General features: G+C 38.1%; 2 protein-coding genes across 2 annotated transcripts; one reads left to right on the top strand and one right to left on the bottom strand.

Moving 5' to 3' along the window:
* Positions 1-290: 290 nt before the first annotated feature.
* LOC128362956 (nuclear cap-binding protein subunit 1) lies at positions 291-12,539 on the bottom strand. Its single transcript, XM_053323830.1, has 23 exons — positions 12,386-12,539; positions 10,913-11,001; positions 10,297-10,397; positions 10,051-10,207; positions 9,839-9,946; positions 9,614-9,735; positions 9,297-9,366; positions 8,438-8,653; positions 8,225-8,322; positions 8,045-8,108; positions 7,839-7,949; positions 6,775-6,839; positions 6,615-6,677; positions 6,419-6,493; positions 5,108-5,211; positions 4,180-4,302; positions 3,605-3,707; positions 2,902-2,995; positions 2,658-2,761; positions 2,425-2,542; positions 1,681-1,821; positions 1,442-1,555; positions 291-924 (listed from the first exon to the last, which is right to left on the bottom strand). Exons 1-23 carry the CDS (start codon positions 12,417-12,419, stop codon positions 811-813), a joined length of 2,388 nt encoding a protein of 795 aa, XP_053179805.1. The 5' UTR covers positions 12,420-12,539; the 3' UTR covers positions 291-810.
* A 111-nt stretch (positions 12,540-12,650) lies between these two features.
* Positions 12,651-18,214, top strand: LOC128363026 (thiosulfate sulfurtransferase/rhodanese-like domain-containing protein 2). The gene is made up of 9 exons (XM_053323911.1): positions 12,651-12,927; positions 14,690-14,979; positions 15,087-15,195; positions 15,449-15,568; positions 15,806-15,911; positions 16,729-16,844; positions 17,159-17,317; positions 17,434-17,572; positions 17,668-18,214. Exons 1-9 carry the CDS (start codon positions 12,796-12,798, stop codon positions 17,901-17,903), a joined length of 1,407 nt encoding a protein of 468 aa, XP_053179886.1. The 5' UTR covers positions 12,651-12,795; the 3' UTR covers positions 17,904-18,214.
* The last annotated feature ends 910 nt before the right edge of the window (positions 18,215-19,124 follow it).

The raw sequence follows: 19,124 nt of genomic DNA, 5'->3' as shown, positions 1-19,124 counted from the left end.
TAAATTGAGCATTTTGTCTCAAAACGATTAAATCAATCATCCAAAACAGTTGCTTATTACTTTTTGTTGCATCAATTAACTCATTTGTAGCTCTGGGAGCAACAAAAACTGTTTTAAACAAGTGTGAAAATTACCACTTTATAGAAATCAGGATTACACAGTGGCGGTGCATTCAGGTTCCTCTCAGTGTTACAGTAAAACAGAACTCCAGATGTTTCAGTGTCATGGAGGCTTCATTGTGGCGTCAGATGAAGAACACACACAGACACACACCAGCGGGCAGATAAAGACTCTGGAGAGTTTTAATTATTTCCCAATTCCACATAAAACAAATATAAAAAAGTAGAGCGCTCTCTAGATTCAAGAATCAAATCAGAGCCGACCTGATATCTCCTCTTCTCCTATGTTCATCTCTCCAGCTCAGTCTGGACTTCAACAGTTCGTACAGTTGTGTTTTTAAAAGACCCATTCATAAGAATACAATTATAATGTAAAAATGAAAACAAAAAAAAAAAGAATAAAAGGAAATAAAAAAATAAGGAATAAGGAACGCTAGAGCAAATTAACCGACAGGATTTGTCCTTTTGGATTCCTACTTTAAGAGAAATGTCCTCAGGTGTAGCCGCACATATCTAAACACGTCGAATGGCACCAAACACACAAAATAGAGGTAAAAAAAAAAAAAAAATACTAGTGAGGAGATTCTTGATGCAAGAGCTGGTAGGTTTCTAATGTAGGTTTAGCGACATATTTAATCCAATCTGTGTGTAAGTGTAAGTGTGTAAATATGTGTGTGTGTGTGTGTGTGTTTCAGAGCTGCAGGGCGCAGAACTGCTGGTAAACGGCCAGGATGTGGTGGTCAAGCTCGGCGGTGAACAGCAGGTTCTCCAGGGTTCCCATGTACTGCTGGATGGTCACATGGTGCTGCAGAACCAAGAGGAACATCATCAGTCATCAAGAACACACACACAAGGCTGATAATCCAGTGTGTGTGTGTGTGTGTGTGTGTGTGTCAGGGTTATTATAGTTCATGAAACTGAAACTAAATCTAGCAGTGTGAAAAGTGTGGTGATTGAGGGAAACTTTAAATAGATTTTTTTACTATTATTGTTTTTATTGTTTAATGTACTTATTATTTATTGTTCTTTATTCTTTTTCTTATTGCTGCTCTTCTATTTAATTGTCCACTTGTTGCTGTAATAATGCAATTTCCCCCCATAGTGGGACTAATAAAGGAATATCTTATTATCTTATTTCATCCTTTTCAGCTTCTACAAAATAAAAGCTTTCCTCCTTAATACCTGAAAAACTATAAAAACTAAACTAAAACTACTTAATCACTAAAAATAAAAACTAATGCTATACTAACCCTGCTGTGTGTGTATGTATGTATGTGTGTGTGTGTGTGTGTGTGTGTGTGTGTGTGTGTGTAATATTTTACCATGAGGAAGATCTGCTGCAGCCTCTCGATACAGTTTTTGTACCAAGGCGTGCTGATGTCCACGCTGCCCGTCTCACAGCGGACCAGATGCTCCGTCAGCAGCATGATGAAACGCTGACAGAGCAAAAAAAAAAAAAAAAAAAAGGTTTATGTGTTAAAAGCTGCTCATCTCATCTGTCTAAAACATAGAAAAAGTTACAATCTCATCAGATATTTAATAAAGATGGACGTGTGAATACCTGGAAGATGACGAGGAAGAGGTTCTTCTGTTCGCTCTGAGCCGACTCTACCTTCTCCTGTAGCCTATCGATCTGCTCCTCCAGCTGACCCTCCTCGTCCTCGCTGTTCTTGTCCATGTCCTCTTCGTCTCCGCTGTCCCTCTGAAGACGAACAAACACACAAAACACATTAACATTTGCTACTTCTGCTCAACCTCATTCATTCATTCAGTTTCTGTACATGTGGTGCTGAATAGTATTTCCTCTTAGTGTCACTTTCTTTTATATTTTTGCTTCATTTGACAACTTTTAGGTTTTTTGTATATATTATTCTTATTCATGTATTTGTGTTTATGTATGAGCTATTGAATACATGAATTTACCCTATGAGCATGAATAAAATAGATCTATCTATCTATCTATCTATCTATCTATCTATCTATCTATCTATGAAAGTAGCTAAAAAGTTGAGCAACATTGGGACTTATTTGTTTCGGTCTATTATAAACTGCAGCTGTGGCGTCTCTGGTCTCAATCTGTGTCTGGAAACTCACCTCCTTCACTACTCGACACGCCAGAAGTCTAAAAGTGATCACCAGCTAAATCACCAGAGGCCTAATTTAACAGCTACAGCTAAACAAAGTTAAATCCTGCTGTTGTTTGACACCTTGTACGGACGTTTTGTGACCAGCATGAAGAAAAAAAGTGATGAATTAGCTCATAAATAAAATGAATACTCTGTTTGATAATCCAATAAAAAGTTACCCTCTTGTGCTGCTGTTTCTCCAGCTTGTCCTTCGCCTCCTCCAGCTCCTTCTGGATCTTCTGGACGTGTTTGTTCATCTTACGGATGGTCGAGTGCAGAATCTCCCAGATGAAAAGTCTAGATGAGGTTGAGAGGTTTTTTAAGTTTACCAGACTTTTTTTTTTTTTTTTTATCTCAGATGCTAACAAATTAAAAACTGGTTGTTACAACATTTGCTAAACGCTGGTCCCACCTGGTGAACTCGTGAGCCATGTCCTGAGAGAAGAGCCAGTTGGCCACAGCAGCACAGTCCACGATCTGCGTCCGAACCATTTTATCCACCAACACGGCGATCATCTGAAACCAGAACCAGACACAAACATCACGTTAACAGACATTTAGACCAAAGCTTATCTCACATGTGCACTAATGAGGAGAGACAACGACCTCATCTCTCTGTTTTTAGGGTTTCTTTTGGTCTGTGGTGCAGTTCGTACCTGCGGGTGGTTCCTCCACGCTTCGTACACCACCTTGAGGATGTGCAGCTTCCCCTCGTCGTTGGACGTCAGGTTCTTCAGGATCTCATGGAACCTGGAGGAGAAGACGCAGCGCTGAGTTCATTCAGTATATAAAAAAATCGCGTAGAGGAACTTTCAGCTTTAAAGCCGTCTGGATTTCTAACAAACAGCCAGATTAGCCAAATATCAAAATTTATTTAAATATGTTCAATTCAGCTTATTACAGTTTATTTTATTTTATTAAGCTGCAGGTAGTTTTCAGAACAGAATCAGGCTTTTAGCTTATTGGTTATTTTTATTATACGGTTTCTTTCACTCAACTCACTTTCAACTTTAAGATCATCTGAATTAAAAAATAAAACTTCTTTTCTTTCTTTTTTCTTTCTTAAGTTCACAGCACTTTATACTTTACATTATTTAATCAAACTGCAGGTAGCTTAAGACTAGAACTGGGCTTTTAAGTTATTAAGTTGTTTTTAAAATATAAGTTAGATTTTTAGATAAAATACACAAAAGCAGCTTCAGACTACAACACAAGTTAATTTGATGAGGAGAAGCCTCTTTTTATGTTGTAATCACATCAAAGCTGCAAATTAAAACTAGTTTGAAAGGATTAGATTGTTTCAACATCAGATGAGGCTTATATTAAAAACAAAAAAAAAGTGAAGGTTTCCAAACTTACTTGCCGAGGGCGCTGAAGGAGTGACTGAAGGATTTGGCTGCTAGATGAAGAAGAGTCTGTAAGAACACGTCGATCTTCATGGGGTTAAAAGCCTCTCCTTCATCTGAAAGGAAAGAAAGAGAAAAACAAACAATGAGTGGGGGGGGGGGGAGACAAGCTGGATGAATATTTAGATAAAAATCAGATAAAAAGATATATCTAATAATAACTTTATTAAGTATGTTGAATTAAATGTGTAACACTGTGGGAAAAACATGAGGAAATCCTTTTGACACATTAATGTCTTAAAACTTGCCAATCAACTAACTGTAAAGCACTTTGAACTACATGACTCATGTCTGCATGACAGGTGCTATATAGATAAAGATTGACTGACTGATTAAAGATTAAAGACAAATAAAGTCAAAGGAAACACTGTAATGCCATCGCTTATTTGGGCCTGATTTTTTTCTTACTTTTATACATTTGATTTAATTTAAATGTCTTGTTTTGGTAAGCCAGTGTGTGATATTTTCCTTTCAGAATAATAATATGATCTGCCTCTGATATAAAAACAAACAGAAGAAGAAACCAACCATCGTCATCCTCCTGGTTGGGGTTGGGCACTTCCTTGAGGATGGCCAGGATCTCTTCGTTGGACGCTCGGTTCTTGATGGCGTTGCCAACGGTGATGGATACGGGATAACCTGGTAACAAAGCTGCAGGACGGCAGGAGATTAACGACTGAAATCACACCAAACTTTACTCACAAAAACGTCCATAAAACTCTCTGAGGTTCGATAACGCACCATGACCAGTTTTGATTCATTTAGGACAGAACCGACTATAAAACACTTATTCACTGACTCTCAGTGTGTTGATAATTATGCTGATTAATGTTTTAAAATGAGTCACCAAGCCAGGATTAAAGCATAAAGAATAATAGACGAGATATACCTACCAAAAAAACTCAAAAGAGAACAATGAACAGAAACAACAATGTGACTGTTCAGAGTCTCAGATCATTTTTTAACCTATAATTTAACTACATTCTTTGTTTGAGGGATTTCTTTTGGTGTTTATGAGCATAGAAACCTTTTTATTTACACTCAGATAAGACTTCTCTCACCACCAGATTCATCTTTTTTCCCCCCACATGAACGTAGATGTAGTTTATGAATTTGTTTTTACAGTTCTGTGTGACTGAACTGTACTATATAAGAAGTTATTGTCATCATCTTTATAACTGCTGTTAGCCTGATTTAGATTTATGATCAGATGGCCACTTATACTGAATGCAATGCAGCTGACACTAATCATGTTAACACTTCTCGGGAAAGAGGAAAGAAACACCCACTGTCATTTCTTGGAAGCACATTTACAGACAGTATCAGACAGTAATCTACAGTCAGCAGCAGATGAGTGATGTATAAAACACATATAGACATAAAACGCTCTGAACACCAGGCCTATCGGATGCTGCTGCTGCTGCTGGGTGGAAAAGAGAATTATAAATGTGCTTACAAGCGGTTTCATCTGCGTATTTGTAAATGAAGATGGGCTCAGCTGGAATGAGGGCCGAGAAGGTTGGAGGGACGATGTCCACTATCCTCTGATGGTACGAAAGTCTGCAGGAAGAAGAGAAAACAGAGTGTCAATGTTTAATGACATTTAAAAGGAGAAAAACAGGAGCAATGTTTAAACTTCGTCCAAAGGGAATGAATTAAAGCTCCAATAAGAAGAGAATATACTGAGGAGAAATGATAAAACATCAATTTTATTTTACTTTTATTGGATTTAGTAAGAAGTTGAGTAAGTTTTAAATCTACAGTTTGTAGCAGGGCCGTTGGAACGAATTTTGGAAGTTGAAATATTCAAAGTTCTTTATTTTTCAAATCCTCTACATGTCCTGTAAATGATGTTTCTCTCAGACCCACAGTGAGGTAGACAATAATAAATTGTATAATAACAATAATAATAATAAAGTAGCTGGTGCTGTTTTGTGTGAGTGTGTGAATGTAGGTGTGTGTGTGTGTATGTTGAGAGGATAAAGGCCAGACAAGTTAATTTTGGAGGGTGAGACTAGTTCCTGTATTGACAGACGGGTGAGAGTCTAACATTACAATATTAGAAATAACAGGAAGTGCTGCACCACCACAGATCAACACTCCTGACCTTTTAAGACGCGACGTGTGGAGAGTTTTTTTATTTTGGAATCATGAAAAAAGCAGAGCCACAGTAACAGACGTGAGCCTGAGTGAAGTTTAGACACAGAGCTCGTATCAGTGGAGCTTTCAGTTCAGCGTGACCCAGATAACAGATCAACTGATGTAAACAAACTGACGTGGATTTATTTATATCTCAGTGAAGTGCGTAGTTTAATTACTATAATCCAGTACAGTGAAAGCTTATTTAACACTAATATTTTAGCAAATCATTTTGTGTCTATAATCAATTATCAGCTGTTTATTGGTAATGTGGGATCGCCCTCTAGTGGACAGAGTGTGTAACAACCACAAGCTGATAGAGACATTGACAGTGTATAATCCTGTGTTTACAGTGTATAAGCACATAGTAAATATTGATAATAGGCTAAATTTGAATATCATTTGAATATTAAAATCAGAAAGGAATGAAATTTGAATTGGATAACAGAGAAAGACTGACAGGACAAGTTTGCACCATAATCACTAGACACTATCAGTTTTTTAAAAAGACAGACCTTTAAATTATAGTACGTTAGTAAAGCAGTAGAGCAGCTGAAATGATAAACCATCCACTGCCAACACATGATCAGCAATCCTTCCATATTCAAAAGAAAACATGATTTAATACCTCATACTCTTCTCCAGAACCTCTTTGACGAACTTGGGCTTGGGCCTATCTAGATCCACGGTCAAACAGTCAGACCTTCACAGAAACAACACACACAAACATTTAATCACCACATGAACACTGATACTTTCCTATTGATTTAAAACAAAGACTCGCAGCTATAAAAGCTCTCTGTTTCCATCTGAGAATCACTCACCAGTCGTCCCAGCTCCATCGAAACTGGAAGTTGCTCAAATGATGAGAAAACCAGTTGATAAGTCTAAAAAAAAAAAAAAACCATCAGAGGAGACGACAGTATTACATCAGGCAGACAGGAAGTACGTCAGTGAAGCTGTTCAGTCGTGCTTTAACGTTACCTGTCTATGCAGATGGTGTTCATGGTGTCCAGCCTCATGTAGAGCATCTCTGTGGCTTGAGCCAACTAACAGACAGGCGTTAAGGTGAAGTCTCTTTAAATGCACATTAGATGTTTTTACAAGCCATCATCATTATAACATCATCAATTAAGCTGAGGTGAATATTAGAAATTATTTACCTCAATGTAATTTTCTCATGACTAAATTCTCATACTGAGATATCATCGTATATGGTATGTGTGCATGATAGATGAGTTAGTAGAAGAAATGTCAGAAAAATATTTTAAATATTTCCAAGACACAAAGATAATGTCTTAAAAGTTATGCTGTTCTCCATTTCTACTTGATAAGCTCCTGGCTGCAAATTACTGAAATAATTAAAAGATTAAACATTGCTAATTAACATTCTATCAATCAACTAAGTGCCTAATTTTCTACTATGTTTTGGTGCCAATTTGCCAAAAATCTGTCACAGCAAACCGTAACAACTGAAGAATATTGTTATTATTCAAAGATTTTAACTCGGGGCAGCTGTAGGTTGTCTACTATCAGAAGATCAGTGGTTCAGTTCCTGGCTCCTCTAGTCTGAATGTTAAAGTGTCCTTGGACAAATTACTGAACCCACAGTTCTTCCAGTGGCTGTGCCAACGGTGTATGAGTGTGTATGAATGATTAGCGCCCCCTGATGAGCTGGTTGGCACCCTGCGTGGCAGCACCTGCCATCATCAGTGTATGAATGTGAGCGTTAATGGGTGAATGTGACTTATAGTTTGTGGTTGAGTGATTATAAAAGCTCTACATAAGCTGCAGTCCATTTAAGTAGAACAATAAGAAATCCAATTAGTTTGATGGAAGGAACACGCTTAACTTGTGTAGCAGAATGTACAAAGACTTGTTTAGTGATGTGTCCTCATGTGTTTCTTTTCCTGCTACAGCTTTAGGACATTTAACTCCTCAAAAATCAGACTGTGAAAAGAGTTCAGACCTTTCTGGAAATGATGGAAAATGAATCAGAGTTAAAGAGCATCTGCGTAATGAACTGCAGTGACACAAATCAAAGATACAACTTGGGGCAATGATCCTGGCTGCAGTTTGCAGAGTTCAATAAGCAGAGTGGTGTACATGACGTCAATGTGAGGAGGAACGGGCAACTGGAAAAGTTCCCCAAAGATCACCTGAAAAGGAAAAAAAACATTAAATGAAAATGTTACACCAGTTTTTTTTTTTTTTTCCTTTTATCTGTTGTGTAAAGAAAAAGAAAAAGTCCTACCTCCACGATGTGATAGTTGAGTGGAATCTTGTTTTTCCCCGGATAGCTGAGTAACTGGGCAGCACTGAAGAGTTAAAGAAGAGAAAAATGGCAAGAGTTTAAAGATTTTGAACATCAGAGAGCTTGTGTTCACATTCAAGCTTGACAAAAGTAAAAAAATGTGATCGACTCGCTGCTCACCAGGTTTTCCTCTCTTTCCAGTGAGTCTTGATGATACAGTGCAGGTTTTCTTCAATGACATATCTCTCCACAGAATGGCTGCCAGGCATAACGGGACCCTGAGGATAAACACGACAAAAGTTTGAGGACTGAAACAACTTTTAAAAAACTCTTGTTAACTTTGGTATTTCCATATTAACAAATCAATAGCATGTTTTTCGTCGTTAAACAAACCTCTGGGGCATCGGTGTAGTCGAACATGCGGAAGACGACCCGGGGCATGGGGTACTGGGCGTCTGGCATGTGTCCAGGAGGGGTGAAGGGGGGCAGGTTGTGTTGCAGGGCTTCGCACAGCACGCTGTCGAAGGCGATGTATGGACGAAGGATGTGGCGCTCCTGCCAGCGGTCTTTCTTTAGCTTCTGAATCTGGGCCCAGAGGCAGTCCAGGTACTAGGAGAGGGACAGAGGAAGAGGAGATGAAGTTTGTACCACGTTTAGCAACATCTATCTAAAAATAAATGGTGGATACACACATCCACAAGACAAATAAAGCAGGTGAAGAAGAAGAAGAGGAAAGTCCACACACTGCAGCTCCCAGTGCAGGTCATTTATTTGGATATCACCAGGGTGACGTTTCGAGCACTGAAGAAGAGCATTGTGCTCAAAATAACAAGCGAGTGATATCCAAATAAATGATCTGCATTGGGAGCTGCAGTGTGTGGACTTTCTCTTGTTTATTTTTAGCAACATTTATCTCACAGGAATCAGCTTCTATAAAAAGGCCAGGCTATTAGAAGTATATCAGTTGACCGCTTGATATCATCTTTTCTCCATTTCTAATGTTTTTAAAGTGCTTTTAAAGATTTGGATGATGATGATGATGATGATGATGACAGAAACCAGTTACACATGCAGGACTGTGCAAACGTATTAGGCCACCATTAGATTTGATGGTTTAGCAATGCTATAATGACCGCATATAATTATTTCTCAGTCTTTTTATTAGAATACAACCAGAAAATACAGGAAATGCGTTGAAGTGTTAAAAACCCCCCAGAAAAAAAACAATGTCATCCTGATATCTGTCTCTCACCTCCTCTTGTGGGTGAGGCTTCTCTGCTGTCCACACCTGCAGCATGGGAACGTGAGTCTTTACTCTCCTCCTGGAAAATAGTAAGAAGTGTGACAATACAGAAGCGGAGAAAAACACTGTTTAGCATTCAACTGATAAGAGATTAAAGCATTGATTCAATAAAACTAGAAATCAAAAGGAAAAGAAATCAAAACTGCTGAGACACTGAGCAAGTAAATTAATAGCAAATAGAATGAAGAGCAAACAAGAGGAAAAAGCACAAAAGATGAAGGCTAAAAATATAAAAGCTAACACAGAAAACAAGGCAGACATCTTACTTGAGGTATCCTTCGATTTGGCTAAGGAGTCGGTCCATCTCAACGTCCTTCTTCTCATAAAGCTCCTTACCGACCCACGGCAGGCAGGACAGCACCACGTACACAAACCAGTCCGACCGAACCTACAGACACAAACAAGACTTCTTTTAATACTTCCTCTTAAAATATAGTACAACATATAATACAGCCACTTTCACATGAACTAGGAGTGACACTTCTACATACCTGTGGCACATCTTCCTCTTGAGTAACACTGACAAAGTTTTCAAACATGGCCACCATGGAGGGAGCAGCAATCACATGGCAGTTGACCAAATCAGACAGAAAACGTACCTATAAATAAAAGAAAGACATCTTGTTTAAAAACTCTACTGATATACTGATATATTTATGATTTTAAGAGCAGTATGTGAGGTGATTTTGCAGCATGGGGTTACCAAGTAAACGGCTTCGTTGTACAAGTTGTTTTTCAGCGTCTCCTTGAGCTGTCTGATCATCGCCTCCACAAACTCGCCCCCAAAGTTGTAATTCCTGGCATTGAGGAGGCCGACTAAAGTTGTGTACACCGTCAGCTTCTCAGGGAGGAGGCGAGCACTGTCAGAAAATAACAACTCGGTGAGAACCGGCGTTTAAACACACAGATCAATTCAACAGTGGAAATGTGAGAGCTGGGATGAACTTACACAGCACATAAAATGCGAAGGATTTTGTTTTTGTAGTTTGGAAGATCTGCCTCCAAAACGCCAGCGAGACCCTCCAGGTTGCTCTCCAGGGACGATGTGCTCTGAGGAAAAATGAAACAAACATCTGTAACATAAAACCAACCAATTCAACTAAAATCACTCTGCTGCACGGGCTGGGAGACATTAGAAAATGAGCAAATGAGAAATTCAATAAACACTCTAAAATTAAGTCAACGGAGCCTCGATCTTTTTTGGCTCAACAACAATAAAAATAATCTGAATTAATATTTGTATGTACTACCTTTCTTTCTTATATTAAATGACCCAACTAAAGTTATTTCTCGACATAAATGTCATTGTTGTTAGGGTCTAATCTTCTCTTTTTGTCTTTACATTCTCACAGACTAACAAACACCAAAAAGTGCTTGTGTGGTGTTTGTCTTTAAAACTAAAGCAGTGTGCTCTGTCTATTGTGCTAGGATCAATAGACAGAGCAAGAGCCGTCTTGCCAGAGTCGAGTTTTAAAATCCTCCCTGAAGCCAAAACATGCTGAAAACAAACGTACATTTATACAAACCTAAGATATCAAATACTCCTTCCTGTTCAGCCTGTTTACCTTTTCTCCCACACGACATATCAGAGACTCCAGTCGATCTTCAATCTCAATGGGCTCCGAAGTTCTCCTCCGTTTGTGGGCCTGACCTCCTGGATTTTTAAAAAACAGTAACACAATATGAGAAAAACATTGAAGGAATAACTCATGGCAAGCATTGTGGAGATAATCACAAATTAAAACATGACAATATTACTATAAAAATAACAAGTGACCTCTGAAGCTGAGCAAATAAAGTCAGCAGGCCAAAATAAGAGCAAGAAATTGCTGCATAAATATAAAATACAATGAGTGGCAACTATTTTCTATCATTGTCAAACAAAAATGCCAAAAATGTGCCACTTGCAGCCTTTCAAGTATGAGAATCTGACGCTAAAATTGTTGCTTTTCATGTTACCCTGAATTTAATATTTTAGGGTTTTGGAGGGAAAAATAAGACATTTGCTTACATCACCTTAGGATGATGTCCTGGATGTTTTTCTGATGTTTAACGATTAATAAATTAATTGTGGGAAATAATTGGAAGATTATTCGATAATAAAAACAATTACAATAGCTGCAGCAACTTATATATAGTGAACTGGCTGAATTAATTTCTTTATGCTCTAATTTAGCTGCTGTCACTGCCCTTTAAAGCACTGGATGACATTTGATTTAACACCATTATTATTACTATAATTATTATCATCACATTGTGTATTTAGCATGCACACAATAACTCAATGTTAATCGTGTTTAAGGTGGATTTTCCCTCTAAATTCTGAACTTTTATTGAACGTAGTAATTATCTTACAGAGGTGTTACCATGACTCCCCATCACTGTATTACCATGACTCCCCATCACCGTGTTACCATGACCCCCTATCACCGTGTTGCCATGACTCCCCATCACTGTGTTGCCACGACTCCCATCATAGTGTTACCATGACCCCCATCACCGTGTTACCATGACTCCCCATCACGTTAAAAGCAGCTAAAACATGGCAGCTAACGGTATCAGTAACATTTAATTCAGCTGCTACTACGACAATTTACGCAATATTATCACTTTCAAACCCAAATGGCGAAAATGTTATATATATTATACAACATTTAAGTGTTTCGCATGTTGTATGGTTTGCATTTGAACACTGAAACCTTGTTAAAAATAATGAATCAATCAAAAGAGATTATCGTCCCCTCTTAAAACACGCTAGCTAAAGTTAGCCACCGCTGTTACGCTTTAATTGGTGACCGTTACTTGGTGATTTCCTCGCGTTACAAGAGGTAAATGCGTCTTTTTAGCACAATTTAACTTAAATAAATGATTATATACTTAGATATTAAACACATATGAGTATTTATTTTAAAAAGGGATTAAACTACAAAGGCTTTTTTTAGGAGAAAATCACACGTTAACACGGTCACCATTTTAACCGTAACACTACCGCTCGTTATTAGCCTTTAACAGACTCGTGTTTAATGGTCGCTTCTTACCGTCACTCTCTTCGCTATGGCGTCGCCGGGACATGTTTCACGCCGCTTTACGATACGCTTTACGATACTCGACGATATGAAAAATGAAATAAAGAAAGTTTTTTTTAATTAACAAGGCTTTTCTAGATCATTCAGCCTGGCCGCCGCTTCTGCAGAAAACTAACAGCGGTCTGATTTCAAGTGAAGCACATCCGGTTCACACCGGAAGGCGTAACCTCTCTGTTTGGTCCGCTGCACGTTTAGTGACAGATGACATGTTTTTAAAGCCACGTTTTAAACTTAATATTTCATGTTTATAAAGATTATGCTAACATTTAAAATTATTTACCATAAAGAAGAGTTTTTGTAGTTTAATTAAACACTCTTGATCAGCTTGTTAACCTAATATCTTCCAACTGTTTTTAAATAACATGGCATCGGAGGAATCTCTCTGCTCAGAGTTCATGGACTGGGAACTAGATGGTTCATCCTCCAATGGATTAAAACAGGAGAAACAACTTTCTGTATCACAAAGAAAGTGCTACAGCTTCTGCAGGAGGAAGGTGAGAGGCATCAAGGAGCACTGAAGTGTTTAAATGTATTCTTTTTTACTGCATATCCTAAATTATCACATTAGTGACCACAGCTGAGAAGATGTTCATGTTTCAGTGTGTGAACAGAGGAAATAATAGCTCAAATCAAATGTACTGAAAATTATCAATGTGTGTTTGAGACTGTCAACATGTAAAACTCGATGGAGAATTTGTAAAGAAGAGCTGAAAAGCAGAGATGAGATGATATCAATACTAGAGGAAAGTGAGAGGCATCAGGAAGCACTGAAGTGTTTACAGTCCTGACTAAAGGCTATTTTTTATTGCATATCCCAAATGATCACATTAGTTACCACAGCTGAGGAAATGTTCATGTTTCAGTGTGTGAACAGAGGAAATAATAGCTCAAATCAAACGTACTGAAAATCATCAATGTGTGTTTGAGACTGTCAACATGCAAAACTTAAAGGCAAGGCAAGGCAGTTTTATTTATATAGCGCATTTCATACACAATGGCAACTCAATGTGCTTTACATAAAACAGAAAAACATGTAATTTGAGAAACTTAAAACATACAATTAACCCCCACCCCACCCCCCCTCATAATAAAAACAAAGTACAGAAAAATAGCAAGACATAAATAAAATGATTGCAGCATAAAATAATAAATTAGCTTTAAAATCATTAAAAGGACATAGAGTGCAAATGAAAGATTAAAATGTAAAGTGCTTTAAAAGAGCTCAATCATAAGCACAGGAGAAGAGAAATGTTTTTAACCTGGATTTAAAAGTGTTCACAGTTGGGGCTGATTTCAGTTCTGCTGGTAGTTTGTTCCAGTTGTGTGCAGCATAACAGCTAAAAGCTGCTTCACCATGTTTAATTTGAACTCTGGGCTCAACTATCTGACCTGAGTCAGTAGATCTCAGAGCTCTACTGGGTTTATATTCTACTAACATGTCATTCATGTATTCTGGACCTAAACCATTCGAAGAAAGTTGATGGAGAATATGTAAAGAAGAGCTTTGGTTGTGTTTGGATTTCTTTTGTTTACTCTATCTATCTATCTATCTATCTATCTATCTATCTATCTATCTATCTATCTGTCTATCTGAAAGCAGAGACAAGATAGATATCAATACTAGAGAAAGGTGAGCAGCATCAGGAAGCACTGAAGTGTTTACAGTCCTGACTAAAGGCTATTTTTTACTGCATATCCTAAATTATCACATTAGTTACCACAGCTGAGGAAATGTTCACGTTTATGTGTATGAGCAGAAATACAGAGAGATAAATCAGTGTTTTTAGCAATTGTGGTATACATGAGTAAATAATAGCTCAAATCAAACGTACTGTAACTCAACTACTGGCTGTAAATGATCAGTGTGTGTTGTAGACTCTCAACATGTAAAACTTGGTTGATTGATTGCTTGACTAATGGTTGCAGCTCTAAAAAAAATATAATGTTTTTTGTTAAGCTGCATTGTCCGTAGTTTAGCTCAGTGGTCCAACCTGGGGGTCTGGATCACCCAAAGGTTCACAGGTTTAATCTAAGGGGTCTTGACATGACTACTGGAACAAGAAATAAGAGATAAATAAATTCTTCTGCTTAAAATGATGTTTATTCTTCTGTCGTTTCCTGTCAGATACTGCAGTTTTAACTCTTGAAGGATATTATTATTATCCAGTCGAGACAATCTGAGAAGAGGCGCAAAGTTTTTAATTTAATAACAGGGATTGACTTTCTCACATCAAAACACTTTTTTCTTCTTCACAGTCATTTGCTGCATTTGTGGCGTCCAAAAAGGAAGGCAGTCAGGAAGAAGGAAGGACATCTTGGTGCTGCTGCGGCCAAACCTTCAAGGAACACTCAGCCGTTCACAAACACGTCGCCAGGACTCACGCGGCTGAGATTCAGCAGCTCACACAGTCAGCATACGAGCATTTATTAAGACAGCTGGAAGAAGAGCCTGAATCACAGCAGGAGAACGACCGCGAGACTGAGCCAGTGGACATTTCTGTGTGGATCCCCAACACCAGTCACATCTCTGAGGAGCAACTTGAAAAGTACTAGTCAAGTTTTGAGTCTCTCATCTGGGTTCAGTTGTGCCCTTGGGAATTTCTTCATAATATAAACCCATGTGTCTCTTTGTAATTCTCCTCTTTTTTATCAGGGGTCCAGGCAAGGTTCTCCTATATTACCACTACTGTGAAGTGGACAAACCACATGTCATCTGTGCCTGGCAGAAAGCTTTGTGTAAGAGGCTCCACTTAACTGGGAAGGTGAATAAATTATACTCTAAGTGGGAGAATATGTACACCAGGAATAGATAGATAGATAAAAGGCAAGGCAAGGGAAGGTAGCTTTATTTGTATGGTGCATTTCATACACAGGGGCCACTCAATGTGCTTCACATAAAAACAAAATTAAAAAGACTTTGAAACATATTTCTGTTACTGCAAAAAAACTTAAATATTATATTTATATAAGCCAGCTGAACTGTCCTATTAACATACATCATGCTTTCTTCTTTAGGTGAGGGTGGCGACTGAAGGGATCAACGGGACGGTTGGTGGCACCAAAGTGGCCACTGACATGTACATCGACGCAATGTGTTCTCATCCTCTCTTCAAGATGGAGAAAGAAGATTTTAAGGTCAGTATGAGTTTGATGATGATACTTCACAGTCCTCTGTATTGTCACATTTACACATAATGTCCCAACACTTGGTATCCTGCATGAATATGAACTGCTTTTTTTGTGTGTTTCATTCGGCATTCATTCATATTAAAAAAGTAGTCTATGATTATGACTTCATACAAATGTAACTGTGTGTGTGTGTGTGTGTGTGTGTGTGTGTGTGTGTGTGTGTGTGTGTGTGTGTGTTTTCAGACAAGCGATGGTGGTGCAGAGTGTTTTACAGAACTGAAGGTCGGGGTCTATAAGGAAATTGTTCCGATGGGAGTCGATCCTGATGTCATCTCCTACCAACTGGCAGGTATGGTTCCCATTAACAACAATACTACTGTTAATTTTGGGAGTCATCTCAAAATGTTGGTGCTCACTTATAGAACTTTACATGTCCAGTCTCTGCAGTATATCGCAGACCTTTTAGACTCACACACCACGAGCCGAGCCCTTACATCCTTTACTCAGGTTTTTCTAAGTGTACCTCTGACATATTTTAAAACTCTGTGCCTTTTTAGTCAGGCAGTCCCAAAGCTTTGGAGTAATCTCCCCAATAAGCTTGAGATCCTCGGATAGCACCTAAAAACTCATCTGTTCAGACAGACATTCAGGTAGTTTGTGGTATTTCATGTTTGAACTTGACACATATGTCTGTTCCCTTTGTGTATTTTATCTAGCACCTTTATTTGTATTAATCTCAATTTTATATGATTGTATGTGAAGCACTTTGTTACTATTGTCGGTGAAGGATGCTGTATAAATGTGTAAATGCACTTTACTTACTTACTCACTTACTATTGTAATAATACAAAAACACTACCCACTACTACCAGTGATACTAATGGCTACTACTGTATTATATATATGAATTTCCTCTTGTTGGATAATGAAGTTTATCTTAACGTTGACTTCAACAAAATAACAAAAGTCTAAAGTGTGTTGCAGTCACTCCTCCGCAGACATGACTGTTTCTTTATATCTATTGTTGTGTTTGAAGTGCTGCTTGCAATAAGTGTTCTTTTAAATATCAAATGAAAGTTTTTCTTTGTGTTTAAATATTGATATCACTTTCTGGAAGACGTTTTGTGAAGTTTGTTTTCATGTTACATTCCTGCGTTGCTTCTCAGGAATTCATTTGGAGCCTGAAGAGTTTCATAAAGAAGTGGAAGCTCTAATAACTAAAGGGGATGTGTGCAGTGACACCGTCCTCCTGGACTGCCGCAACTTTTATGAGAGTAAAATTGTAAGTCATGCTTTTGACTGAAGAACATTCACAGGTTCTGTTGGTTAAATCAAATGTCAAAATCTGATCCTTTTATTTATTTTAGCCTACATGTGATACGCCTATGTCTCCATCTGCCTTAAACCAACATGCATAACTCATTGCAGTCAGAACAGGTTTTACAGTATTTATTTATTATGCTTCTCTTAATCCTACCTTTGACATTTCATTGAAGAATGGCAGGAGAAAGTCAAACATCCACACAGTCAATAACGTACAGTTCTGCCATTATTCAATAAATATTAATGCAAAATGTGATTTGAATTTCCCACCAGGGGCAGTTTACTCAGTGTCTGGCTCCAAACATCCGTAAATTCAGCTACTTCCCCGACTACGTTGACCAGAACCTCGAACTCTTCAGAGACAAGAAGGTCCTCATGTACTGCACAGGAGGGATCCGCTGTGAGCGCGGCTCTGCCTACCTCCGCTCCAAAGTAAGTCCATTTGTCGCCATTTGAAGTTGTTTTTTTATTATTATTATTATTCAATTTTTATTTTATTGCAAGTTTTTGTTAATTTTTGGATCATGCATCACCTGCCGTGCCTACAGGATGTGTGTAAAGAGGTTTACCAGCTAAAAGGTGGGATTCACAAGTACCTGGAACATTACCCAGAGGGCTTCTATCGAGGGAAACTTTTCGTCTTCGATGAGCGCTACACCATCTCCTCCAACAATGACATCATCTCAGGTTAGTGTGCACATTAGGGTAACAAAAAGCACCTAGAAATGTTGAAAAATATGTGAAAAATTGCATTTAGTGATGTTTTTTGTGCCCCTGTGCAGACTGCAGGTACTGTGGATGTCCCTGGGATCGGTATGAACTCTGCTCCACTCAGTACTGCTGCCAGCTGGTTCTGTCCTGTAGCAGCTGCAGACAGGATGGACACACCGCCTGCTGCCCCACCTGCCAAACCAAAGGACAAACTAAGAGAAAGGCATCCTCTGTCGGCACGCAGTATAAAGAGGAGTGTGAGTGCACTGATGGACGTCCCAGAATCCCTCAGGATGCGCAGCAATAAAGAGGTCACCACTGGATATCATTGCTTGCAGCCACATGAAAAATGTTGCCTGTCCTGGGTTATTATAACCATGAATGTACAACTAGGATTGGTGGAAGGTGTCCAGTCCTTTTTTAAGGTTATGATTTGTTTGTTTTTTTATATGTAAGTGTGGAATCAAATTGGATATATTATGACGGTTTTTACTCTGAAAAATCATCCATGTGTAATGTAAAGACACATCTGCTGGATCCATTAATTTTACAGTATGACATGAATTTTGTGAAAGTGGGTCAACTCATCAGGAATAAAATCTCAGATCCAAGAGAGAGAATGTTTTCTGTCTTTTCATATATGTGTGTGTGTGTGTGTGTGTGTGTGAATGTGAGGCGTTTTTTAATAACCGCTCTGAGCTGCATTGACAGTCAGTTACATTTTCAACTTATTGAACACTTAAAGATAAGCAGCATATAAAGATATGCAGGAAATAACATGCAGATGTCTCTGTTTGTTGGTTAGTGAGACTGAAACTATCTCACTTTGAAACACTTTGAAACTAAAAGTTCATCTGTGTCTCTTGCTTGAAATGATACTCATTTGTGTATTGCAACTCAGCATATGTGAATATAAACACTTGAAACCATGCAAATCTTGCTGAAAAATACATGCTTTATTTTTATCCTTTTCTCTAACGGAAAATGTTTGTATTGGGAGTGGCAGAAGATGTACTCAAAATGTTCTATCATGAGTAAAACTACACAGAAAACATACTGCATTCAAATGTTTGCATTCACCTGTCAAGTAAATGTAGTAGTACAGTGTTTTCCCTCTGAAGTAGAAGTATACAGTTGCATGCTTTTAAGTTTTAATTCAACTTAAAAAAAAAAAATCTTAACATCATAATAAATCTGCAGCTGTTTGGGAATCTTTTTAGTTGGGGGTCTCAACGTAGATAAGATCAGCCTTTATTGTCATTGTACAGTCACCTATACAACGAAATTGGGAGCGCCACAACTGAACGTGCATTAGAATAAAAACAAGACAAAGACAAGAATAAACAAAACAGGCACAACAGATGTCATAAATAAAAACACAACTGAGGCACGGCCGTCATTAATAAACACAATAAATGAAAAACAGTGAAGGTGAGGCAGTGAATTATTGCACTTGTTGAAGTAGTATTACACACACTATTAACTGTAAAAACAACTGATGAATGATAATAAAATAATATCAATAAAA

Source organism: Scomber japonicus, chromosome 8 (genome assembly GCF_027409825.1).
Source record: "Scomber japonicus isolate fScoJap1 chromosome 8, fScoJap1.pri, whole genome shotgun sequence".
NCBI lineage: Eukaryota > Metazoa > Chordata > Actinopteri > Scombriformes > Scombridae > Scomber > Scomber japonicus.
The sequence above is the reverse complement of the archived record's forward strand: the minus strand, read 5'-3'. Positions and strand labels throughout refer to the sequence as shown.

Coding starts and splice junctions, on each gene's coding strand:
- LOC128362956 (XM_053323830.1), bottom strand. CDS start 12,419: ATGTCCCGGCGACGCCATAGCGAAGAGAGTGACG. Junction 8,323..8,437: donor ACTACACCGATGCCCCAGAG/GTTTGTTTAACG, acceptor GTTTATCCTCAG/GGTCCCGTTATGCCTGGCAG. Junction 8,109..8,224: donor TGGAAAGAGAGGAAAACCTG/GTGAGCAGCGAG, acceptor TTAACTCTTCAG/TGCTGCCCAGTTACTCAGCT.
- LOC128363026 (XM_053323911.1), top strand. CDS start 12,796: ATGGCATCGGAGGAATCTCTCTGCTCAGAGTTCATGGACTGGGAACTA. Junction 14,980..15,086: donor TCTGAGGAGCAACTTGAAAA/GTACTAGTCAAG, acceptor CTTTTTTATCAG/GGGTCCAGGCAAGGTTCTCC. Junction 15,196..15,448: donor GGCTCCACTTAACTGGGAAG/GTGAATAAATTA, acceptor TTTCTTCTTTAG/GTGAGGGTGGCGACTGAAGG.